The sequence below is a fragment of the Theropithecus gelada genome, chromosome 1 (genome assembly GCF_003255815.1).
Source record: "Theropithecus gelada isolate Dixy chromosome 1, Tgel_1.0, whole genome shotgun sequence".
In the NCBI taxonomy this organism is placed as follows: domain Eukaryota; kingdom Metazoa; phylum Chordata; class Mammalia; order Primates; family Cercopithecidae; genus Theropithecus; species Theropithecus gelada.
This window is the reverse complement of record NC_037668.1, coordinates 41,299,429-41,324,894: the sequence shown is the minus strand read 5'-3', so window position 1 is coordinate 41,324,894 and position 25,466 is coordinate 41,299,429. Positions and strand designations below refer to the sequence as shown.

The window sequence follows — 25,466 nt, the reverse complement described above, 5'->3', positions numbered from 1 at the left end:
TGCTCTGCAACCCTTGGCTGAACCCCATCCTCCACTTCTTTCCTCCCGTCAGGTCAGAGTGGGAAGAGGTCTGGATTGGGATTCCCCCCTCCTGCACTTCCTGGCTGGGTAACCTCGATGATGGGGTAACAGTCCCCCCATTGCAAGGTCAGGGGAAGGACTAAGCGTCAGAATACAGGCCCTCAGTACAAGACGGTAGCTCATCCTAAGCCTCTCCTGCCTTTTGCTCTTCCAGTGGCTTTTCACCCAGAAGGAAGATCCTCACCTGCAGAACCTCTCCCCAGAACTAGGTCTTTGCAGGTGACAAGGCAATCCCAGCCTCCGCTCCCCGCAGATCAGCGTTTTTCGAAGTGACTTCCTCACCCAGGCGGAGCATTAAAAGTACCGATCCCAGCGCACCCAGCCCTGCTGAATCAGAATCTTTGGGGGTGAGGCCCAGGAATCGCCGTCTGAACAAGTCGCGGGCTGGAAACGGCTGCCCCAGATTACGGGGCAGCTCCTTGCTTTGCTCTCGCTCCTCCGGCCCCGGGAACGTGCAGGGGGGCGGGAGGCAAGTCCCATCAGCACTTTGAACTGGGGTTGCTTTTTCGTGACTCACCTCCCAGACTTCCTGCAACAGACAACTCTAAATAGCTCGGTCCCACCCTGCAGCAGGGGAGACATTCCGGTCGGGAAGGGCAGGAGGTTAGAAGGTGGGTGCCCCGCCAGGGCAGTCCAGGGAGATCCACAGGAGAAGCTGGCTGCACAGCACAGGGGCGCAGGAATAGGACGTTTTGTTTACAGGCTTTTGTTATTAAGGAAATTGCTGTCAGTCAAGGTAATTCTAGCTCAGATGAGCAATAAATATGCTCCCAGCTAATCTTATGGGGATTTTATTGGCACCCGGAGCACAGGTTCCTTTCCCTTGACTACCCCCTCCCCTCAAAGCAAAGCCCTGCTCCCCAGCGGCTTCCCCCAAGCATCGTGAGGGACTTGGGTCAGGCTTTTAAAAGTCCACTCTTAAGTGAAGACAGAAGAGGTCCGGGCAAAGGTGAGGAGTGGCTTCCCGATCCTACCTGGAGGCCGGGGATGACCAAATGACCTCAAATAAAACCCTGGGTGACCTGGTTGGATCAAGGCATGCGCAAGCTACCCCGGGCCTGCTCCACACGCAGAGGTGGTCACCTGGCCCGCGGGCGGCCCGGGCAAGGAGGAATGTCTCGAGAAGGCAGCCGGCTCGCTGGAGTCGGTTCCAGCGTGTTCGAGTTACAGCTGCGAGCCCTCAGGGACACCGGCGGCAAGTCCCGGCTTGCAGAGAGGGGAGCCAGTCCCGGGAGAGCGCGAGTCCTGGCGAGCCCGAGTGCGCGCCTTATGCGCGCTCCCCGCGACGGCGCAGGGGGAGGGGAGGCCGCAGCAGCCACTCAGAGGAACGGTAGTGAAGCCTCCCAACAACTTTAACTGTCAATCAGACTTAATGGGGTATTAAAAAAATGGGGGAAAAAGGGGCCGCCCTCTCTCTCCGAGACGCAGCTGCCCGGGGAGCGAATGAATAGGGCCGCGCAGACCAAGGCGTCCGATCCACGCGCGCTCCACACCCGGACCCTCTCCAAGTTGGAAAGGACAAAAAGAAGGCAATAAATGCTAAAAAGGGAGAGAAGGGGAGCTGGATCGAGCGGCAACTCCCAGCCTCTGCTGGAACAGAGAGGGGAGGGAGGGAGCCGGAGCGAGCGAGCGCGCGCGAGGGCGAGCCCTGCACGTAAAGAAACTGACACCCGGACCCCCCACTTCTCCTGCACGTTGCTGGCAATCAGATCGCGTTTAAGCAATTTCCTGAGCCCAAGAATAGCAATGAGTCGGGAGACTTTCGCGGGCTGAAATTGGGAGCTCCAAGCACTTTTTTCCCCCACTTTTTTTTTTTTTTTTTTCCTGGAGACGGGGTGGGGGTGGGGGCGCTACAATTTGGAAACAGCTTTTTTTTTTTTTTTTTGTTTAATCTTGCACTTTGAAACCGCGGGACCGAGGCAGGGTGAGCGCGTGTGGTTGGTGCCTTTTTTTTTTTCTTCCCCTGCCTGAACTCCTCTGTCAGTCTGTAAACATTACCTGAGAATTCCCCAGCCGAAACGGCTGCTGGGGCAAGAAACTTCTTGTTAGAACTTTCCACCTCCAGCTTCCCCCTCCACCTCTTTTACCGTCCCAACCTTAGGAGACGCTTTTTCTCCCCCAGAGGAGAATTTATCTTTTTTTTTTTTTTTTTTTCCCCCTCACCCGGTGCTTTGCATTTGGGAAGAGGTGATTTCAAGAGTGGCCAGGTGGGACGCCTCTCTCCTCCTTATTCGGTTTACTATTTATTGTTCGGGGTGTTTTTTAATTCCTGTATTGCTCGGCCCGGGGACTTTCGCCCCCTGCCCGGCTCCGCGGCGCGGAGGATGGTGTGGAAACGGCTGGGCGCGCTGGTGGTGTTCCCTCTACAGATGATCTATCTGGTGGTGAAAGCAGCCGTCGGACTGGTGCTGCCCGCCAAGCTGCGGGACCTGTCGCGGGAGAACGTCCTCATCACAGGCGGCGGGAGAGGCATCGGGCGTCAGCTCGCCCGCGAGTTCGCGGAGCGCGGCGCCAGAAAGGTACCAGGCACTGCGACTCCAAGGAGTGGGGGGCCGCAGGGGAGGGGGTGAGCCCACCTGCTGCCGCTGCGGGATCCCGCTCCCGGGAGCTGAGAGTCAACGGCCACCCCACTCCCCCGTGCCACCCACGAGTGCTGAGCTAGTCGGTTTCACCTTGTAAATTTCCCGGGCACCGGACTGTCTTTTTTGGCAGGTTCAGAGTTGATCCGCTCCTTTGGGATCGGTGGCTGGCTGGCTATTCACCCCCACCCTGAAACTTAGGAGACCCACCCATTTCCCACATTCCTGCCTCCCAGAGGAAGGTGTTGTGCCCCCCTCCCCCGCCTTCCCCCCTTTTTCTTGCCGCCACCCTGGTGAGTGCAGGGTGTGCGCACTCCTGGGTAGAGCTGGGAGCCGCCTGCTAGCTGGCGCCTCGTATTTTCCTTGGCAACCCGCTACCCAGCCCCAACCTGGGCGGCTGCAGCTCTGAAGACACGAGAGGGGGTACTTGGTTTGGGTTTGAAAAGGGAAGAGCGGTCTGGCCGGACCGACACTGAGAGGCCCAGGTGTTTGGAAAGCAGGAAAGAGGAGGCCAGGGTAAGCAGCTACTGATAAAGAGCCCTTGTTCTCACCTTCAACCCTGTCCCCTCCCCCCAGCACACCCCTCGGGGATCCCTCCCCCTTTAGCTGGAAGGTGGTGCTGCAAGGAGGGTCCTGCCCACCAGACACAGCCTTTAACTTTTTGGTGGTTCAGGCACCCCTTGCTCCACGTTTTGGAGACCTGGTGCCGGAGAGCGGGGAGGGTGAGCAGGCTGTCACCCAACTCCCAGCCCAGGCCAGGCTGACTCACCCGGTGACCAGAGCCATCGGGAGAGGGAGGCAGGCCAGGCTGTCTCCAGCCAGCCCTGTGAAGAGGAAGAGCGAAAACAGGGAATTAGTTTGAAACTTAAACTGTTGTGAACTAGGGGGGTGAAAGGGCCGCAAAGCCAGCTGATCTGACATGGAGCCGCATACCTTGGGGATTAAGTAAACATGTACTGTAGAAAACCAAACCTGCATGTAATTCCAGGTTGCTTTTGTTTTGTTAAATGCTGCCCTGAGATTTACAATTCCTCCGGGGTGGCTCTGACTGGGACTGAACTTTGGAGCCTGAACTATCAGCCAAAGCCGATCTGATTAACTCTTCCCTAGCCGTGCTGGCCGGAGCGCGTGGTAGCCAAGCTAGCAGGGGTCTGGCTGTCCAGGACTCCCTCTTCTCCTTGGGTGGTTTGGACAGCTGCTTGACCTTGCATTTGGAGGGGGAGTTGGGAAGTGTTTTTAACCCTTGGACGCAACAAATAAGGGGAAGTAAGAGTTGTTCTCAGCAGTTTCATTTCCTTGAGGCGATGCCTCATAAAAGGGCTCCTGAAGTTCTTTGTGAAGGGGTCTCAAAAGGGCAGATGAGGGTGTCCTTTGTGGGGGGAAGTGGGGTTTAGGACAATTGCATGTGATTGTCATTCTTTAGCTGTCTGCATCCCACAGAGACTTTTTTCTGAGTCTTCCAGCTCTCCCAAGTCCTAGGTCTCTTTTACTGTTCTTGTAGCTGACTACAGTAGGCAGATGAGGAACTCTTAGTCAATCTGGAAAAACTCGACTGACTATAAACAATCCTAAATTGAAAGAAGTGTATGCCATTGGGGGGTGGGTGCGATAGTACAGAATGGAGCCTGCAAGTTCACGCACCGGGAGCCAAACCCCACCTAACTTGGACTGGACGTCTTCTTCCAGGGAATCCAGCCAGGGCCAATTAGAAATATGTCTTAAATTGGTGTCAGGGTCACCAAAAACAAAAACAGGATCCATGGGGGCCTGTGAAACTTCGAGTGCCATTTATAATCAGTTCAGTCATCTGACTCGCCAGGATGACCAGCAGTGCTCCCTGTAACTCGCCATTATCTGACCAATTACTGGAGCTACTTTATAATAAGGCTTCTGTTTGCTCTCATGGTGGGGAGTTTGGAATTGTGGCTTCTGGCCTGACACCAACGAGAGGACTTTGGGATAACCCCCAGAGCCGTGAGTGCTTTGGGGCCTAGTGGGGTTGGGAACAAAGGGTCAAGTGTTGAGGGAGTGGGGAATTTATGGGTTGGGGACAGGTGTGAACAGTGGGCTTGGGGGTGGCCCAAGGGCACTGGATCAGAGAGGGCCAGTGCCACTCACAGCCTGCAGTGATACTAGACAGGGGGCGGCTGTGCAGAACCACAGATGACATTCCTTCTCTTGATGGAAGTGGAGGCTGCGTCTGAGAGCTTCCCACCCTAGATTCTAGTGGGATTGGATCTGGAGGGGAAAGACCCCAAAAAGGAAAAAAAAAAAAAGGAGTACCAGAATCTCTGCAAATAGCTGACATGTGCAGGAGTTATCTGTTTATTTGGGAAGGAGGGAGAGTTGACAACCCAGTTTCCCATAATGACCTTGAGTTAAATAGCATTTGGCAATATTTGTGGGTGGTGGTGAGCCTTAGGGTGCAAAGGTGGCCCAAATAAGCGAGGGCTTTTTTTAAAGGGACACTAAGGCTATAAGAATTTGAAAGCTCCTAATTAGGACACATCTCTCCTTATCCACAGTGCACTGTGGCAAACTGAGGCAGGGCCAGTCACGGTTAGGGTCTCCAGGCGTAAAGCTCTTGCTTCTCAATTTTCTATGCCCTCTTAGAATTCCTTCCACAAAAGCATTCACAAACCTTAAGCTTATTCCCCTTCCCTCCAAGGGAACTAACTTCTGGCTAGTGGTCAGCCCAGGCTCCAGTCTTTGAGTTTGACATGGTGTTAGCAGGAACCCCTGGGAGAAGTGGATCGTTCATTTAGAAGTATTTGTAGAGACCATTCCAGCCTTTGGTTTGGTGTCAAGCAAGTGGCTGGACTAGAGTCTTGGGCCATGATTGCAAACCTTGGGAGGTGGGGCAACATACACGAGCTCAATACCACATCAAGAACTCCAGGACCTTGGCTGGGAGCAGTGGCTCACGCCTGTAATCCTAGCACTTTGGGAGGCTGAGGCGGGCAGATCACCTGAGGTCAGGAGCTCGAGACCAACCTAGCCAACATGGTGAATCTCCATCTCGACTAAAAATACAAAAAATTATCCAGGCATGGTGGTAAGCACCTGTAATCCCAGCTGGTCAGAAGGCTGAGGCAGGAGAAGTGCTTGAACCCGGGAGGTGGAGGTTGCAGTGAGCCTAGATCGCGCCATTGCACTCCAGCCTGGGCGACAGAATGAAACTCTGTCTCAAAAACAAACAAAAAAACAAACAAATACTCAATTCCCGTTTCCAAGAGGTAGTCTGAGGGGAGGTATTTCAGGGACGTAGTGTGGGAACTGGCTTGGAGTTCTGTCTTGCTATCAGTGAATTTACAGCATGTGGGTAGATTGCCCTGTTCCTAAAGCACCCAGCCAGGAACTAGCACTGTGAGTAGATTTATGAACCCCATTCTCCAGCACTTCCATTCAGCAAGTCCTGTGTCCTTCCCATTCCTAGCCCTGGGGCCAGCCCAAGCTCATAAGTCCCTTGACTCCGTCTCTGAGAGACCTAGCTTAGCAAACCTGCCTGGGGTATCTGTTCGGTGTTTGGCATAGCTCTGGGCCTGTAGGAAAATGTAGCAAAGATGAATAAAGACCTAGAATGTGGCCAGGTGCTTACAGTGAAGGCACAAATCACCATGCGTGTGTGCTTCCTGTGGTTACCATGACAAATTAGCACAAACTTGATGGCTTACCACAACAAAATGTATTCTCTCGTGGTTCTGGGGGCCAGAAGGCTGAAATCAAGGCGTCAGCAGGGTTCTGGGTTCCTCTCCACTCAGAGACCCCAAGGGAAGATCCTTCGTCATGTCTTCCAGCTCCTGGTGGCTCCTGATGCTCCTTGGCTTGTAGAAGCATGGCTGCAATCTCTCCTTTCATCATCACATGGCCTTCCTCACTGTGTGTGTCTAGGTCTCGTCTTTTTTTTTTTTTTTTTGAAATAGAGTTTCGGTCTTATTGCCCAGGCTGGAGTACAATGGCGTGATCTTGGCTCACTGCAACCTCCGCCTCCCGGATTCAAGCAATTCTCCTGCCTCAGCCTCCCGAGTAGCTGGGATTACAGGCATGCGTGCCACCACGCCCAACTAATTTTGTATTTTTAGTAGAGACGGGGTTTCTCCATGTTGGTCAGGCTGGTCTCGAACTCCCAACCTCAGGCGATCCACCCACCTCGGCCTCCCAAAGTGCTCGGATTACAGGCATGAGCCACCACGCCCACCCCCATCATTTTCTTATAAGGACACTAGTTATTGGATTCAAGGCACAAGGCATAAATCCAATGTGATTATATCTCAAGATCCTTAACTAGTTACAGCTCCAAAAACTCTCTTTCCAAATAAGGTGAGATTCTGAAGTTCTGGATGGGCATGAAGTTTGGGGGATGCTACATGGTGGAAGCACAGAGGAGCAGTTCATTTATAGCAAGCGCTCATGAAAGGTTTCATGAAGGAGGGAGCATTTGACTGAGCCTTGAAGAAGGTCAAGAGTTTCAACCAGAAGGGGTGTGACAAGGGCAATCTAGGTGCAAGAAACCTCCTGATCGAAGGCTCTACCTGGCTGGAATTGCGAGAGGGAAGTAGAAAGGAAAGCAAGAAAATACTGTATCCTGGGATAGGGAGGTAAGCAGGGAGTTTACACCTCAGACTCTGAGTCAGCTCAGTACTGGTGGGAATGGGAAAAAAGAGAAAGAAGAGAAGGGTCCAGACAGGTCATCTATGGGTCTCTAGAGTCATCAGGCCAAAACAGCTGCACTAGCAAATTTACAGGCGAGAGAGCAGTGGCCCATCTCTCCTATCCTCTCTGTGCAGCCTGAAAGCAGGCAGGTAGGCTACCTGTTCTACCTATGACCGCTAAAAGTGTTTCTCCGCTTGGAGCATGGGTCACAACTGACCTTACAAATGAGGCTGTCTCACGAATAGACAAACATCTCCTTCTTACTCCCCCAGGCCCTTCCCTTGGGGAAACAAAGGTGTCAACTCTCGGAGCACGGCCCCCTGCAGTCTTTCTCACCTGTGCAGGAGGCCAGAGACTAAGCTTTTATTTATTATTTATTTATTTAAAAATAGAGATGGGAGTCTCTCGCTATGTTGCTTAGGTTAGTCTCGAACTCTTGGGCTCAAGCAATCCTCCCTTCTTGGCCTTCCAAAGTGCTGGGATTATAGGTGTGAGCTTCCACACCCGGCCAAGACTGGGTTCTTGACCCTGGAAAAGTTACTACCTTCTCCAGGTTGCAGCTGAGAAGCACCCCTATAAAATGAGAGGGGTTACAATGATCCCTAAGATCCTGGCATGCTCGAAAATTCTCATTTTACGGATCAGTCAACCCAAGAAAGCAATGGATTGCCAGGCTTCCCTGAGTTGCAAGCAGGAGAATTCCGGGTGAAGAAAGCATTTGTCCCTATCACTGATGATCTCAGTCTTTGCTAGTCATCAGATGCCGCCAAATGAAAAAGAAGCAACTCAGAGTTGGAAAATGTGCTGTGCCCCAGCTTCACAGAGCCCCACACCCATTTAAAACTCCCTCAACAGGTAGCTGTCTGCCGTGGATTTAGTTCAGCTCTTGCAGAAGATGTTAATATTTCCAGACTGTCGCTTCTAAGGGAATAAGGGACCTGAGTTCCCTAACTAGCATGTCAAACAAAGTTTCCTGTTTTTTCTCCTTAATTCACCACCTTCTCTATTTGGGCTTTCAAGAATGCCTCCTCCCTCTAATAATACTGAATCTGAGTCAAGTTCATTTTCGTGTACCTAACCCTTCTGCTAATTCTCGTTTCGACTTCAAGCTCTTCGAGCTTCCATCTTTTCAGATGAAGCGCACTTGTTTATGGCTGCACAGATCTCTGTATCATTGCAAGCCCTCTGATCTCTGTATCATTGCAGTTACTTTCTCTGGTTCATTTCCATCTTGGTATTTGCCGAGGCTGTCTACTTTGAGAAAGTGATCTCAGCTATATTTACGAGGTGTCCTTTCTACCCAGGAAATGCATCTGGTTGTCACAATCGCCGTAACAAAAGCCCTTGTCTTAACCTGCCACTACCAGCGATATCCTACCACAGTATCAGTGTGGGATGGGTTCCACACACTACACGTTCTCCCTTATCCTTGGACAAAAGCATGAACACATCTAGAATTTTATGAGGCCATGCCCACTGTTGCCCTCAGGAGACACAATCCAAAAATATAAGTCCGTAAGGTACTTGAAACATTTCAAACGTATTATTCAGGTGAACCAGGAGGATTAGGAAACCATTGAAGCCCACCAGAAATGAGAAAAGTGAGTCTATTTAGACACTAGCATGCCCAAATGTGTGCTCATCTGCTGTGGCACCCCTGAAATGAGTGAGATCTTAGAATCTGAAAATGAGCAGATGCCTAGATTCTCAACAAGAGAGTGCCGGGTTAGCAAGTGAATGGTTGGTGGGAACTCATTCATTTATTCACTTATTCATACATTCAGCACATGTACTGAGCACCTGCTATATGCCAGGCGCTGTTCTGGGCACTGAAGGCATGCAGGGAGCAAAGCAGATGAAAATCCCCACCCATGTAGTGAGAGCTGGCATTTTAGTAAGGGAGACAGATAAAAAGCAAGATCAATAGAACAGTACATTCTCATGCCTGTAATCCCAGCACTTTAGGAGGCTAAAGCAGGTGGAACACTTGAGGTCAGGAGTTCAAGACCAGCCTGACCCAACATGGTGAAACCCCTGTCTATACTACTACTACTATAAAAGAAAAATAGCTGGGTGTGGTGGAGTGCACCTGTAATCCCAGCTACTTGGGAGGCTGAGGCACGAGAATTGTTTGAACCTGGGAGGTGGAGGTTGCAGTGAGCAGAGATCATGCCACTGCATTCTAGCCTGAGCAACAGTGTGAGACTCTGTCTCAATAAGTAAGTAAATAAATAAATAAATAAATAAAACAGCATATTGAATTGTCATCATAAGCGATAAGGAGAAAACCAATGAGGCAAGGAGGACGGGAATGCGAGGGCCTGAGATTCTAGGTAGGGTATAAGGAAGGCCACACTGAGAAGGGCACACGAGGAAAGACCTGAAGGTGGCAAAGGCATGGTGGGAAGGGAGCAGTGGCGTTCTGGGGAGAGGACAGAGCAAGGGCTCTGAGGAGAGAGTAGAGTGTCTGAGGACCAAGAGGTGGCCAGTGTGGCTGGAGCAGTGAGTGAGTGGGGAGGAAGAACTGAGGGGGACAGGTTCCCATGAAGGACAGGTGGACCTAGCTGACCCTGAGACTCAAGCGTCATGCCCTCACCCAAGCCTTAGCAGGATCCCCTGGCTGCTGTGACAGGCAGGCGGTGGGTGTCAGGCCAGTGGTCGGGGATCTGCTAGGAGGCTGCTGGGTTTCCATGCCTCCTCCAAGAATATCACCCAGACTTGCCTTACCACCTTCTTTGGGAGCTTCCCAGAGCTCAGGGAATGCTCTCAGCTTTGCACTAGTTTTAGAGGATGCTGAGGGCCTCCTCCGATATCTTTACCGTCAAGATGGAAGTGTCTGGGCTGAGGGAAATGGAGAATCTAAGCAGGCCGGGGTGCCACTGTTGGAGGGGGAGGGAGGCACCTGGAACCCAGCCCTCGGGGCTCTGCTGGGCAGCCTTGCTGCCAGTCAGATCCTGATATTTCTTGCTGGTATAACTTAGGTGAGGAGTGACAACCAGCTTCAGGGTGACACGGTTCCGAGAAATCATGACTGTTGACTCCGTTCATTGATTTCAGCAAACTAGGCCTTGGAGATAGGGCAGGGAACCTCATAAACAAAGTTCTCTCCTTGTGGCACTTAGTGTTCCTGGAGTGAACAGCATCCCCAGATTGGAAAAGCTCCTGACACTGTGGAAGGATGAGTTGACACCAACAAGCTGGCTTCTAGTAGCAGTACTGCTGAACCCCTCTGAATAAAATCAGATAACTGTGCTGATGCTCAGAATGAAGGAGATGCTTTTCAGTCCTACTTTGTCAAAATGACTTCTGGGGCATTGTGTCTGTGTGGACCAGCACTCTGGCAAGGCCCTTGAGCAACTGGAGGGTATCCAGGGAGCAGGCTGGGTGATGAGGGCTACAAGCCATGACTTGGGTTGGGTGGCAAATCCATGGGACTATAGTTGACTGCTTAAGAGGTAGGAGAGGGTATCAGCTGCACTCTGGTACCAGAGAGGCATGGGAACTGTTCTAGATGGTTCTGGAAGCCCACACCAGGCCCATGGGGAGAGCTTGAAAATGCAGACCTGGGCCCTGCAAGAGGAACACCCTCCTGCCCTTTGGAACAGGCTGCTCTTTAAGCAAACATGGTGTCGAGATTTCTGCATTGGGGGAGGTTAGGTTCTGGACAACCTCCCGGGTCCCTTCTACCCTTTGATTCTGTGAGTCATTGTCATGATGTCAGTGAGAGCAATGACCCAGGCAGGGGCAGGGGGCAGGAGGAAAAGAGGACACCAATTCTCAACCAACACTTGAGAATTAAAAGGAGGCAGCCCTTCTCAGCATGACTTCAGCAGGATCTTCCAACAGTGATGTCATTCCTTTGTCCAGGCTTTCCAGGGTGCTGGGGAGCAGGGAGGAGGCGGGAGGGTGCAGGGTGGGCACAGATTCATATCCTTCACTCAGGCTTAGATTCCTGTGGCTTCCTAACTGGATGCTGATGGTTTCTTTGGGTTCCTAGTAATATTCACGACTGTGGTAACTTTACGTGGCTGTGGTACCATACGTGATTGGTAATATCCTGTGGTAATATATAAAGGAGCTTCGAAAAGGTTGTGGAAAATGGAATTAAAGGATGAAAATAAAAACTATGGGCCAGGCGTGGTGGCTCACTCCTGTAATCCCAGCACTGTGGGAGGCTGAGGCGGGCAGATCACTTGACATCAGGAGTTCAAGACCAGCCTGTCCAACAGGGTGAAACCCCATCTCTACTAAAAATACAAAAATTATCCGGCATGGCGGCACATGCTTGTGATCCCGGCTACTCGGGAGACTGAGGCAGAAGAATCACTTGAACGTGGGAGGTGGAGGTTGCAGTGAGTGGAGATTGCATCACTGCACTTCAGCCTGGGCGACAGAGCAAGACTGCGTCTCTCTCTCTCTCCATATGTTTATATGCACACATACACACATATACACAAATATATATATATATATTATTTCTCAACATAAGCTTCATCAAGTTGCAAGACACTTTTGTAAGTGATACCAGCCATCTAGTTCATCCCAAAATAATTGACCGTCCTGAGAGTTCAGCCATGTCAATACAGTCTTTTTTTTACATCATTAGCTGAAGAGAAAGGGATGCCCTTTGTCTTAGTGCTTTCTCACATTGCTATAGAGAAATATTAGAGACTGAGTAATTTATAAAGGAAAGAAGTTTAATTGACTCACAGTTACGCATGGCTGAGGAGGCCTCAGGAAACTTACCATCATGGCGGAAGGAAAAGGGGAAGCAAGGCACCTTCTTCACAAGGCAGCAGGAAGGAGAATGAACTTAGGAGGAACTACCAAACACTTATAAAACCATCAGATCATGTGAGAACTCACTATCATGAGAAGAGCATAGAGGAAACTACTCCCATGATCCAATTACCTCCACCTCCTCTCTCCCTGAGCACATGGGGATTATTAGGATTATAATTCAAGATGAGATTTGGGTGGGGACACAGAGCCTAACCGTATCACCCTTTAAAGATTTTTTAAGATTAGGAAACAAAAGGAAGTCAGAAAGAGCCAAAGCAGGACTGTAAAGTGGATGCCTGCCTAATGATTTCTCATCAAAACTCTCACAAAATTGTCGTTGTTCGATGAGAGGAATGAACGGGGAACCTTGTCTTGGTGGAGCAGGACTATCTGGTGAGGCTTTCCTGGGTGTTTTTCTGCTAAAGTTTTGGCTAACTTTCTCAAAACACTCTCATTATAAGCAGATATTATTGTTCTTGTCCCTCCAGAAAGTTAACAAGCAGAATGCTTAGAACATCCCCAAAAAACTGTTGCCATGACCTTTGCTCTTGGCCGGTCTGCTTTTGCTTTGACTGGGCCACGTCCACCTCTTGGTAGCCATTGCTTTGATTGTGCCTTGTCTTCAGGATTGTAGTGGTCAATGCTTCATCTTCTCTTACAGTTCTTTGAGGAAATGCTTCAAGATCTTGATCCCACTTGTTTAAAATTTTCATTGAAAGCTTTGCTCTCATCTGCACCTGATCTGGGTGCAGTAGTTTTGGTGTTTATCAAGTGGAAAGTTTGTTCAACTTTAATATTTTAGTCAGAATTGTGTATGCTCAACCAATGGAGATGTCTATGGTATTGGCTATTACTATTACTGTTATTTTTTTTTTTGCTGTTAATTGTCAGTCCTCTTCAGTAAGAGCACAAACAAGATGAATTTTTTCTTTCTAATTTGATATGGATGGTCTGGCACTTCCAAACATGAAGATGTTTATCTTCAACATCGTCTTATCCCTTCTTAACAAGTTATCCATTTATTAAGTGCTGATGGATTTATTTATTTATTTTTATTTATTTATTTATTTTTTTTTTTGAGACAAAGTCTCACTCTGTCACCAGGCTGGAATGCAGTGACATGATTTCAGCTCACTGCAACCTCTGCCTCCTGGTTTCAAGCAATTCTTCTGCCTCAGCCTCCCAGGTAGCTGAGACTACAGGTACACACCACTACGCCTGGCTAAGTTTTGTATTTTTAGTAGAGACGGGGTTTCACCGTGTTGGCCAGGATGGTCTCGATCTCTTGACTTTGTGATCCGCCTGCCTTGGCCTCCCAAAGTACTGGGATTACAGGTGTGAGCCACCACGCCCAGCCAACTGCTGATTTCTTTAGGGCATTGTCCCCATACACTTTTAATAAAGCGTCAATGATTTCACCATTCTTCCATCTAAGCAAGCTTCATTGTAAATTTGATGTTTGTTCTTGCTTCGGTTTTAGTAGAATTCATGTTGCTTTGATAGGGGGTTCTTTTCAAACTGATGTCTTATCCTTCTTAGTGCCTCAAACTAGATCCCATTTAGTCATGTTATAACAAGTTAGTTATTTGGGGGCAAAAAAAAATCTCAAATATATGCCTAGTTTTTTCATAATATGCATTTTCCTTGAACTTTTTGAAGACCCTTTGTACATGATTATGGTAAAAGCAGGAATGTAGGAATATACGTGGCACTATTACTATACATGGTACTATTAATATACATGGTATGTTAATGACTGTGGTACTGTAGAGGACATGGTATTGTACATGGCTATGGTATTCTACATGACTATGTCACTATATGTGACTATAGTACTATACATGATGTGGTACTGTACATGGCTGTGGTACTATATATAACTGATAATATACATGACTCTAGTACTATACATGATTGTGCTAATATATATAACTGTGGTGATATACATTGACTGATACTGTATGTGACTGCAGGACTGTACATGATGGTAGTTATATATGATTGTGGTAACATACATGGCTGCTAATATACATGGCTGACACTATACATGACTTTGGTACTGTACATGACCATGGTAATATACAAGAGAGATACTGTACATGACCTTGGTAATATACAAGATGGATACTCATACAAGACCATAGTAATATGCAAGAATGATACTGTACATGACCATGGTAATATACAAGATTGACACTGCATATAACTGTGGTAATATACAAGATTGATGCTGCATATAACTGTGGTAATATACAAGATTGATTCTGCATGTAACTGTGGTAATATACAAGACTGATGCTGTACATGACCTTGGTAATATACAAGATGGGTACTCTATAAGACCATAGTAATATGCAAGAATGATACTGTACATAACCATGGTAATATACCAGATTGATACTGTACATAACCGTGGTAATATAGAAGACTGATACTGTACATGACCATGGTAATATACAAGGCTGTGGCACTGTACGTGGCTGTGGCAATGTGTGTGACGATGGTAACCCACGTGACTTGGTACTCTACATGACTGCACAGTGCTTTTGCACATTCATTGTCGACCTTCTTTTTTTTTTTTTTTTTTTTTTTTGAGATGGAGTTTCGCCAGTCGCCCAGGCTGGAAGGCAGTGGTGCGATCTTGGCTCACTGCAACCTCCACCTCCTCCCGGGTTCAAGCAATTCTCCTGCCTCAGCCTCCCGATAGCTGGGACTACAGGCGTGCACCCCCACACCCAGCTAATTTTTATATTTTTAGTAGAGACGGGGTTTCACCATGCTGGCCAGGATGGTCTCTGTCTCTTGACCTGTGATCTGCCCACCTCAGCCTCCCAAAGTGCTGGGATTACAAGCATGAGTCACCATGCCCGGCCACCAGCGCGCATTTCTGAGATCCAGGTGAAGTGGCCATCCTGGGACACGTCGCTGAGGGCAGATTCTGAACCCAGGCTTCCCAGCTTCAACCCTCCATCTTTTCCCACTGCAACAAATAATCTCAGCCTGGCCTGGCCTGCCTCATTCAGGGTCATGGAGAGGTCAAGAGACAAGCTGTTAAGTAATGGGGCTGAGTACACAGAGGGTTCTGGAGAGAGCTGTGATAAGCAGTGAGTGAGTCAACAGGATGCGGGCAGGGATGTAGTGAAATCCGCTTTTACACAAACATCGTTTAGAGCGCTGAGTAGCAGTATTTGCATACAATGAATGGGAGACTTGCCAAAGGAATAAAATAGTCCTCAGTTATCAGGGTTTCTTTTAAAGAGTAAACTGACAAGCTTGGAAATAGCACAGTTGAATTTCTTTCATTTGACAACCAGTGTGACGTCTTAACACGCAGAGACCCAGCTGCAGAGGAGACAGTGAGTGACAGCTCCCTCCAGTTAAGCCCGAGGTCACTGAGCTCTGCGTGGCCTGAGAGCTTTGATCACTGTAAATTAAGGAAAATCTTAGAAGACTTCTCGAAGGAGGTGGCAACTGAGGGGGTTGCAGTAACTCTCAATTTTTTTGCTGGTTGTAGAGCCCTTCAAGGGTCTGAAGAAAATATGAGCTCTATCCCAGGAAGAAGGTGCAACTGAAAGTTTTGTACTTTTAAGGGGGCATGTACACCTGTCACCTATCCTAGACTCTGGGTTAAGAAGGCTTGGACTAGATACAATCAAAACCCATCCAAGTCCTACAGGCTGAGATGCAGGCCCAGGGCGAGGGCTCGTGTGAGAGGTAGGGAATGCCCTGGTATCCTGTGACACAGAAGGCAGGGCAAGCTCAGGGTGGAGAGTACACATGTGTGGCTTGGTGCTTAAGGCCACCAGTGGTCAGCCTGGTGAAGGCCACTGGGCCCCAGTCTTTCTTACCCCATTGGCCATCCCTACTTCAAGGAATGTGACCTTAAATCCCCTTTTCAGCAGCCTTTTGGGGATTTTGATGAGTGAAGCGTATGATGATCTTGTCCACACTGAAACGGCCTCCTAGGGAGCACGGTCTCCTGTCTGCATCCCACCTCTCCCAATCACTTCTACCAGCCTCCAAGCCGCGCAGTCCCCACGCAGACCTCAGCACCAGCTGAGGTTCAAGGTCCAGGTTTTCAAACTGGGTTCCAGAGCACCCTAGAGGCCCCAAGAAGGTGGGGCCAGGTGGGAGATGGAGCAGGATGGGTTCTGAGGGACCCCTCCTTCCTGTGGACTAGGTCAGTGTTGTCACCTCTGTTTTGTGGCTTACAATTCCATGTTAAGATTTTGGTGTGCGTTTTGAAAGAAAGTCATTGTTCTAAAGGAAAAAAATAAGGCTTGAAAAGGATGCTTCAAGGAAATGACTCAGCCCACTCCCTCTCCTGGATGGACCCTTCTTGGATTTGCTGGATGTCCCCTCTTTAATGACACCTCCACCTTTGGCTCTTTAATCCAAGGTGCTGTGGCTTCTGGACCAAATGCCCTCTAGTTCGCTTGGGTCTTTGCCCCTCAGCAGAGGAACCCACACTCCCACCCCAAACGTGTGGAACCCCAGACCCTGCTCTGCGCTCAGCCTGGGCACCTCCTCTACCACCGAGGTGCCCACAAGCTAGAAACCCTGAATACCCAACCAGGGCTGAGACAGCCTCTCCAAGGGGACTCAGCCCAAATCCATTTGCCAGAAAGGACACAGGAGGCTACTGCCTGGCCCTCCCTGCCTCCAAAGCACCCAGCCCTGGGATAGTATGCCTTGACAACCTCAGCCCCAAAGCCCAGACCTGGCCCATGGGCAGTGTCACAGCGGCCAAAATCTTTTGGGCGGTAGAGGCCGGCTCTGGCCAGTGCACTCATGCAATTTTCAGTGCCGGCCAGGGCTGCTGGAAACCCGTTCCTAATGCCGTAGATTAGGAGGGGCCTCCCCAGTGACTTGCTGTGTGACCTTGGGCGAGCAACTCTCTCTCTCTGGGCTTTGGTTCCCTCATCTGAAAAATGAAGATGTGGAAATTTAGTGAAATAGCTCCTATCACCTCCTGGGTGACTGTGAGAGTGTTTGCAAGAGACAACCACTCCTTCCCGTTGGGGCAATGGCCGTGGGGGTGAAGGGCGGTGGATACCCCCTGCTCCAGCCCTTCTCCGTCTGCGTATTAGACCAGACGCTCTGCAGGACGCCAGGGACAAAAGGCAAAAAACCCGCTGGCCTGACTCACCCTGGTTCTGGGACTCCCCCAGGAAGGGGAGAGTTCTGCCCCTGCCACAGAAGCCCTCGGGGGAATTGGAGCCCTTGACCCTTTCTAGAAGTCTGTGGGAGGGAACCACTCCCTGCAGGGAGTCTGGCCATCTCCCTTCCACCCAAGGCCTCACCCCTGTTGAGATGACCCGTGGCACAGCCCCTATCTTCCCAGGCAGGGGCTGGTCCAACATGGGCCTTTCTGCAACCCAGGGGCTGAGGCTGGTCAGGGGTACGGTCTCTTCTCTGGTCCCGGCTGCCCAACCCCCACAACCATCCAACTTCCCCCACCCAAGACATTAGTCATTTTTATCTCTGCCTCCAAGTAGCTCAATTGGGCAGGACTGGGCTGCGGTGAGGCCAAAGTCTGGGGTTACCATAGCAATTCACCACGCTTTGTGGCTGCTTGTTGATATCCACAGGGTCAGGGGGCATGCCCTCCTCACTCACCAAGTATCTGGCAACTGGCACAGTGTCTGGCCCACAGCAAATACTTAATAAACGGTTGTTGCCTGAATAAATGCATGACCAACCCATTGTAGCTAGTTAGAGCCAGTGATTACCAAGTACCTACTGTGTGCCAGGGACTGTTCTAAGCCCTGACATGTCACAAGGTCATTTACTCCTCGAAGTAACCTTCCACCGTGGGTGCTGTTATCATCTTCCTCTTACCAACAGGACTCTGAGGGTCAGTAAGTTAGAATCACACAGCTAGTAAATGAGCCAGCAGGATTGGACCCCAGGATGTCTGCTTGTAACCAATGAGTCTTGCCTCTTGGTTGATACCTTCACGGAAGAGATGGCGCTGATGGCCGCTAGTGGAGTCTGTAGCCAGACAGTCTACATGGGTCAAACAACATCACCTCCCGCTTTCCTGACAGGAGCTCTGGAGGTGTTGCGCTGATTGGTTTATTGACTCACGGGACCAGAACTCCCTGGGTAGGGCTGACTTTGGCACCTCTCCAGGGGCCAGTGCTGTCAGGACTCAGGCGAACTTCTCTCTCCCCTCACCTTTAGGCAGACCTCTCTGCCACGGGGCTGCTCACACCTGCCCCCTGCTGCTGGTAACGTCACCCTCCCAGCTCCCATTCGAGTAGACAGGCAGGTGTTCTTTGCCCAGAAGTCCTGGAAGGGTCCAGGAATTGGGTCTCTCTGGCAGTGACCGGGTGAGCCTGAACCAAGGAAATGGTGCTCTATTTGGCCAGCTGTGAGTCACGGCCAGACTCTGAGCCACGGTATACCAGCCCCAACCAAGCCATAGGGTTTGGGAGTTGGGAAGTGGGCTTCTCTGCAGGGGAGATGGGGGTACCATGAGCAGGAGCAAGGGGTCCAGTACACCTTCTTGTGGAAGGACAACATTCGTTTTTCAGTCGTGCCACAGGGAAACAGCCGGGAGAGCCAGGCCTGCCTGTATGAGGCAGCCCTCCAGATCTCATCCTGCAGACCTTGTGAGGTCGTTTACTGATGCCTTACCCCCCTCTATCTCCTCAAGAAAAAAAAAGATAGAATGGACTTTTCTGGGTTGAGCTAAAATCTCTGCCTTCTAGGAGATTGTAGTTCAAAGAGGCAAAATGCTCAGCCACCGAAATCCAGCAAGTTGTCAACAGACTGACTTTGGAACCTTTTCTAGACGATGGAAGGCCACTGTGATATGAGAGGAAACAAAGCCCTTTGCTAGGTCTCAGTTCACAGGTGCGAGAGGTCCGCTCTCCCTCCCCTCCAGCTGCAGGCAGGGAGCAGAACAGAGAGGATATCGGGTCCTTCCAAGGTGGTTGGTGGGGGGTCTGTGGAGTCTTTTTTTTTTTTTTTTTTTTTTTGAGACAGAGTCTCACTCTGTCGCCCAGGCTGGAGTGCAGTGGCACGATCTTGGCTCACTGCAAGCTCCGCCTCCCGGGATCACGCCATTCTCCTGCCTCAGCTTCCTGAGTAGCTGGGACTACAGGCCCCTGCCACCACGCCCGGCTATTTTTTTGTACTTTTTTAGTAGAGACGGGGTTTCACCGTGTTAGCCAGGATGATCTCAATCTCCTGACCTTGTGATCCACCCGCCTCGGCCTCCCAAAGTGCTGAGATTACAGGCGTGAGCCACTGCACCCGGCCTGGAGTCCTTTTAGAGCTCCCCCAGCCCAGCAAGCAGTAGCCCCTCTCACAGGCCTGGCAGCAGGTCACCGTGGGGAGCTGGGGCCAGTGTGACTGTAAAGGGCGGCATGACCTTCATGCAGGCAGGCAGTCCTGCCAGACACACCCACGTGGCCTCTGTCCACCCTTGGCTGCACGGCCCATGTTCTTACATCCCAGTTGCCAAAGAATTAAGAGTCTGACCTGGCCTCTCCGGGCCACTTCCCTGTGAGCACACAGCAGAGGAGACGGGGTCCTTCAGGGATGGCAGGACACAAGGTCAGTGTGGACTGGGCACATGGTGCCCTCCAAGGGCTCACACCTCCTCAGCCAGCAGATCCATGCCTTGGCTTTGGGGATGTCTCCTGAGTCTTCAAGTCAGTGGAAATGTTCATATGTGTGTGTGTGTGTGTGTGTGTGTGTGTGCGCACGCGCACGCATACACACACAGATGTGCGGTTCTTTCTCAAGGAGCCAGTAAAGCATAGAGATTCAGATTTTGAGTTCAGGAGTCAACCACACCAAAGTTCATATGCTGGCTCTTCTGTTCACTTGCTGTGTGACCTTGAGCAAGTTACTGGACCTCTCTGAGCCTCCGTTTCCTCATCTGTCAAATGACGATTAAATGAGATAATACATTTAAAGTTCAGAGCCACAAAGCGAGTGCTTGGTAAGTGTTGGCCATGATGATGAGGCTACAGATCATAACTGCACTCTCTACCAAAGTCTCCAGGGCATTTCATTAAGGCGGGAATGGCTTGTTGTGTTTGTTTTATTCATAAGTGCTGTTGATAGGTTCGTGTCGGGAGGAGACGCTGTGCCTTTCAGAGACTGTAGACTTTGAAGTAGGCAGATTCAGGTTTCAATCCCAGCTCTTCTGGCTGGAGGCCTTGGACCCATCCCTTGGCACCTCTAGATCAGCTTCCTGTTGCTGCTGTAACAAATTATCACAAACTTAGTGGCTTAAAGCAACACACATTACTCCCTTCCAATTCTAGAGGGCAGGAGTCTGACACGGGTCCCACTGGGCTAAAATCAAGGGGTCAGGGCTGCACTCCTGCGTGAGGTTCTAGGGGAGAATCCATTTCCTTGCCCTTTCCAGCTTCTAGGAGCTAGCTGCATGTCTTGGCTCGTAGCCACTTTGAAGATGGCCCCTCCATCTTCAAAGTCAACCAGTCATATCCTAGTCACATCTCCATGTGACTCTCTGCCTCCCTTGTCTACTGTGGTTACAGCAGGCCTTCTTGGAGAATCGAGGACAATCTATCTGAAATTGGCTGATTAGCCCTTTTAATTCCAGCTGCAACCTGAATTCCTTTTTCCCATAGGAGGTGACAGATTCATAGGTTCTGGGAATTAAAACATGGGCATCTCGGAGAACGGGCGTCATTCAGTCAGCTACACTCTCGAGCCTCGGTATCCTTATCTGTAAAGTGGCAGTGCAAATCCCAGCCTCCGAGGGAGGGACCTTGGGAAGATTGCAGGAGATTACTGAACATGGTGGCAGGGGATGAAAAATGTGGGTTGGGTCTGTCCTGAGCACCTGTTGAGCACAGAGCTCACACAGGAAGGGGAAGATGTCACAGTCCCTGCTGTAGAGCAACTGGCAGTGCAGCTGGTCATCGGGGAGGGTCTGCCCTTGGAGAGCAAAACCAAAACAGGGGACCTTAATTGTGCCCCACCTGGGTGGGCAGGTGCTCCACAGGAGAGAAAACTGAATCATCCCAGATGGCTTCCTGCAGAGTGGATTTGACAGAAGCAAAGGGCATTTGGGGGAGAGGGGCTTTCCCTCGTCACAAGGACATGGTTGACATTGCACAGGTATGGCAAGGGAAAAAGACACCCATCTGCAGTCTTGCTGGGGAGATGGACCAGTAGCCTGCAGTGAACTGGTGGGGATGGGTGCCTTGGTAGGGCCGGACCATGGCTGGAGGCAGCTACAAGCACAGACGGGGGCTTTCAACCCGTCTTTGTTGTTAATAAAGTGCTACCCATGTGCTAAACAATTTACATGGACAATCTGATTTACTCCTCAGAGCAACCCTATGACATAGTCACAGTTCCCAGTTTAAAGATGGAAATACTAGGGCTCAGAGAGGTTAAATACTTGCCCGAGGTCACCTAGCCCAGATAGCCATGGGATTCAAATCTAGGCAGTCTGCCTTCTAGGAAAGGAAACCTGGCTGTGCCTAGGACTGGGGTCTAAGCTGAGTCATGAAGGATGAGATGGAAGCAGCAGAAGGAAAATATCCCAGGCAGAGGGAAAGAGCGGAGCTAGAAAATGGGAGATGAGAGCGTTTGTTTCCTTTGGGAAAAAGACCCTGGCCTGGCCAGAACCAAGTGTGAGCAGGGAGTGGAGAGAGATGGACAGGGTCACACCTCACAGAGCCTGGTGGTTGTGGGGTGAAGTCTGGACATAACTGGGAGAGCGCTAGGGAGCCACTGAAGACTTTCTACAGGATGCGTGACCAGTCCTTTCTATAGGATGCATGACCAGCCCACATTAATGGAAGGTGACAGAAGCCTGATTTTCCACAGAATTCTCTGATGTTGGAGGGAAGTGATGCTCTCTGAGAACCACTGAAAATCACTTTCGGTGGGGCTGGTGCTTGGGAAAATTCCTGCCTCACCTGGCCCCATGGGCCAAGGGCCTGGCTTTTCTCCCAGCATCCTGGTCTTTGCAGGGTGTGCTGGCCTGGCCATTTCCCGTTGAATGTCCCACTTTCCCTGAATACCCTGGCCCTCTGGGCCCAGAGCCACAGCCTGACAGCATGAGACCAGTCAGCCGGAAGGGTCAACTCCAAGGCAGTTGACCTTCGTCCTAGCAGAGATTAAACTGATTCCTAATTAATAGCCTGTAGGATAGCTACCTTGGCACAGCTTGCAAGTAATTTAAGGCTTGTCCTTAGAGGCTGGTCCATAAATTATGTTTAATTAGCTGAAGGTCTCCCTGGGACACATCAGACTGGTGTGTGATTGAGCCTACCAGCTCAGTGACCTCTGAATTTCATGTTGGAGTATAAGGGAGATGCTGAGATACTCCAGTAAAATGTTTCTTTCCTTTACCAAAACAAGAGCTGAATTCTTAACTTCTGCTAGCAGCTCTGAGAGGTACCGCCACTCGGTTTGAGGGTCTCTGCTCAGCTAGTTCCTGGCTTTGCTCTTGACCGATTACTTATACTTCCAGGGTCTCAGTGCCTTATCTTTAAAAAGAAGCCGAGTTCAAGTCTACAGACCCTTATCTGAAACCCTTAAGGCTAGCTGTGTCTCATAGGTCTGATGTTTTGGACGTTAGAAATGCAATCCAGCACATAGGCCATATACCTAGTGACACCCACAGCAAGGCCTAGGGCAGCCACCCGTAATCACAGTGATAGTCACCACAGTGGGATAAAGAGACCAGAAGTAGCCTCATGATGGTTCCAATTAGGGTTTGCTCTAAATGCGTGTGTCAAAATTAAATTAGGATTTTAGAGCTTTTTGGATTCTAGAACGGAGGATAAGGGGCCGTAAACCTCACTGTTGAATTCAGAGAAGCTCCTAAATAAATGCTAATTATGATGAGGACTGTCGTTATTTTTATTTTACTTGTTGAGACAGAGTCTCACTCTGTCACCCAGGCTGGAGTGCATTGGTGCCATCTCAGCTCACTGCAGCCTCAATCTCCCAGGCTCACGTGATCCTCCTGAGTGGCTGGGACTACAGGCGCGCACCACCACGCCCGGCTAACTTTTGTATTTTTAGTAGAGACACGCTTTTGCCATGTTGCCCAGGTTACCTGTTGTTATTATTCCTCTTTCCCCTACAGCTAATACACTGCCATATCTACCGCCCCTGCACATGTAGAGACTGGATGTGTGGGCAAACTTTTAGTTTGCCAGGTGTCACCTGTCTGCCAGGGATGTGTGATACATTCTCCCTGGAGTGGCTCTGCTGGAGCTGTGTTTGTGTTTCCTGCTGTCCAGGGGAGCGTGGAAGGCTTGTGACTTGGCACGAGGTCCCACTGGGTGTTTCTGTTGGGCACCCTCTGTGTGATGGCTGGGGTTGGTTTCCTGGGTGTGACCCAGGGATTCTCACTGGGCCCTGCACTTAGAAGCACCCTATACTTGGTTTGAGGCTTTGCTGTCACCATCTTGAAATTCTTTACAATTTTTGAACAAGGGACCCTGCGAATTAATGTGGCTGGTCCTAACGATAGCCATACCACACAGGTTGTCAATTTCATCCCTCCGAAGATCCCCTCAAAGGGAAGTTACTAATGTTTCACAGAAGAGGCAAAACTATTTCATTCATTCATTCACACGGTCACTGTGCACCTGATTACCAAGCCAGGTCTGGAAATTCCTCGGAGAGCCTCCGTTCTAGAGAACGTGTGTGTTTCAGAATGGGGAAAATAGACAAAAACCAAGCAAACAAAGAACCACGATCGCTTCAGATACTCACTAAGTGCTGCAAAGACAAGAAAGCAGAGGGATGTGAGGGAGAAGGGTGTAAAGATTAACTTCAGCGAAGGAGAAGCTGGAATCAGGGCTGGAGTTCAGCTGTGCCTTGTTGCACTCCAGGGGTATTTGCTAAAGATCTGGGGTTATTTCAGGCCAGGCGTGGTGGCTCATGCCTGTAATCCCAACACTTTGGGAGACTGAGGTGGGTGGATCACTTGAGGTCAGGAGTTCGAGACCAGACTGGCCAAGATGATGAAACCCCATCTCTACTAAAAATACAAAAATTAGCCAGGGGTGGTGGTGGGCGCCTGTAATCCCAGGTACTTGAGAGGCTGAGGCAGGAGAATCACTTGAACCTGGCAGGCGGAGGTTGCAGTGAGCTGAGATCCCGCCACTGCACCCCAGCCTGGGTGACAGAGTAAGACTCCCTCTAGGGCGGGAGGAGATCTGGGGTCATTTGTACGTTCCCCACCCCCCACAAGGCAGGGTGGTCATTAGTTAATGGGGTCCAAGTAGAGGAGTCAATGGGGGTCTCCTCAAGCCAGGGGGGACTATTCATCCCTAAGACCTGGTCACCCCAGCTTCTCACAATAAACCCAGAGGCCCAGTTTTGGAGGGGCAGTGGGTGAGGAGAAGGGCAGCCTTGGTTTCTCTGAGGGTCTCCAAGTTCTCGCAGTGCCAGGCCCCCTGCGCCTGAGGCTTCTGACCAGCCCTGCGGCTTGGTGAGCATTTTCTTGCACTTTTGACCTTCCCCACACCAGCACAGGGAGGCCAGTTTCAGTTTTCCCCACTTCCCCAGATGGAGATGTTGAAGCTCAGAGATGCCAAGTGACTCATCCAAAAGTCACACAGCAAATCAACTCCAGAGCAGATTCCTTGAGGCCCCAACCAGGCTGCTTTTCATTCCAAAGGGCAGTGCAGGCGCTCAGCTCTGAGCGCTGGCTGCCAAGTTAGTGCGGTCCAGGGCTGCTCTGGGAGCTCCGCGGGATAAACAGGCCCCCTGCTTCGGAAGGGAGGGGCGGTGCGCGGCCAACGGGACACTTTATACCTCTTTATACCTGGAAACCATCCCCGCAACCCCCCATCCAGTCTTTGCAAGGGAGAAGTAATGAGCTTCCCAGAAAGCCCGGAGCAAAGGCAGGCACCTCCCCAGTCTCTTCCCACGAAAATCCAAAGCTGACCCCGGAGGCCCAGCCCTCGGGTTTAGAGGCTCCTTGGGGGAAGCGGAGACAGAGACCCTAGTGGAGAGGCTGCCCCCGGAGGGGTGGGAGCTGCCAACCCCAGGGGTGCTCCGGGGGAGCAAGGCCGCTCCAGGGAGGCGGGTGCCCGCCAGGGAGACGGCGAGGGCTGCCGGGACGGTTCACGCGGCGGCCAGCAGACTGGCTGCGTGTTGCAATGTCTGGTGGCGTTTGCAGCATCCTGTCCGTGTGTGCAGCTGGGGTAACCTCGGGCCGGCGGAGGAGCGCGTGTGGCTCGTAGGCCCTGCGGCCGGAGGCTGCTGGCACCTTGCATCTCATTTACAGCTCCGGGTTCAGCCACAGGTCAGCGGCGCCCGTGACATCACGGCGTCTGTTTACCGACGGGTCTGGGCAAGAGCGGGCGGTCCCAGGGCGGGAGGGAGACCCCAGCAGCGCCCCGGCCT

The 25,466-nt window shown here is 50.8% G+C and overlaps 1 protein-coding gene across 5 annotated transcripts in view; it reads left to right on the top strand.

Annotated features, from left to right (window-relative positions):
• Positions 1-346: 346 nt before the first annotated feature.
• Positions 347-25,466, top strand: part of DHRS3 (dehydrogenase/reductase 3) — a 54,756-nt gene continuing 29,636 nt past the window's right edge. Inside the window, exon 1 of one of the 5 annotated variants that reach the window (XM_025401868.1) lies at positions 347-2,600. In XM_025401868.1, the coding sequence (XP_025257653.1) occupies positions 2,406-2,600 (195 nt within the window). In that variant the 5' untranslated portion in view covers positions 347-2,405. Of the gene's footprint in view, positions 2,601-2,966; positions 3,177-24,954; positions 25,366-25,466 lie in introns of those variants that run through there. The other 4 variants (XM_025401888.1, XM_025401879.1, XM_025401907.1 and 1 more) reach the window with 4 other exon arrangements.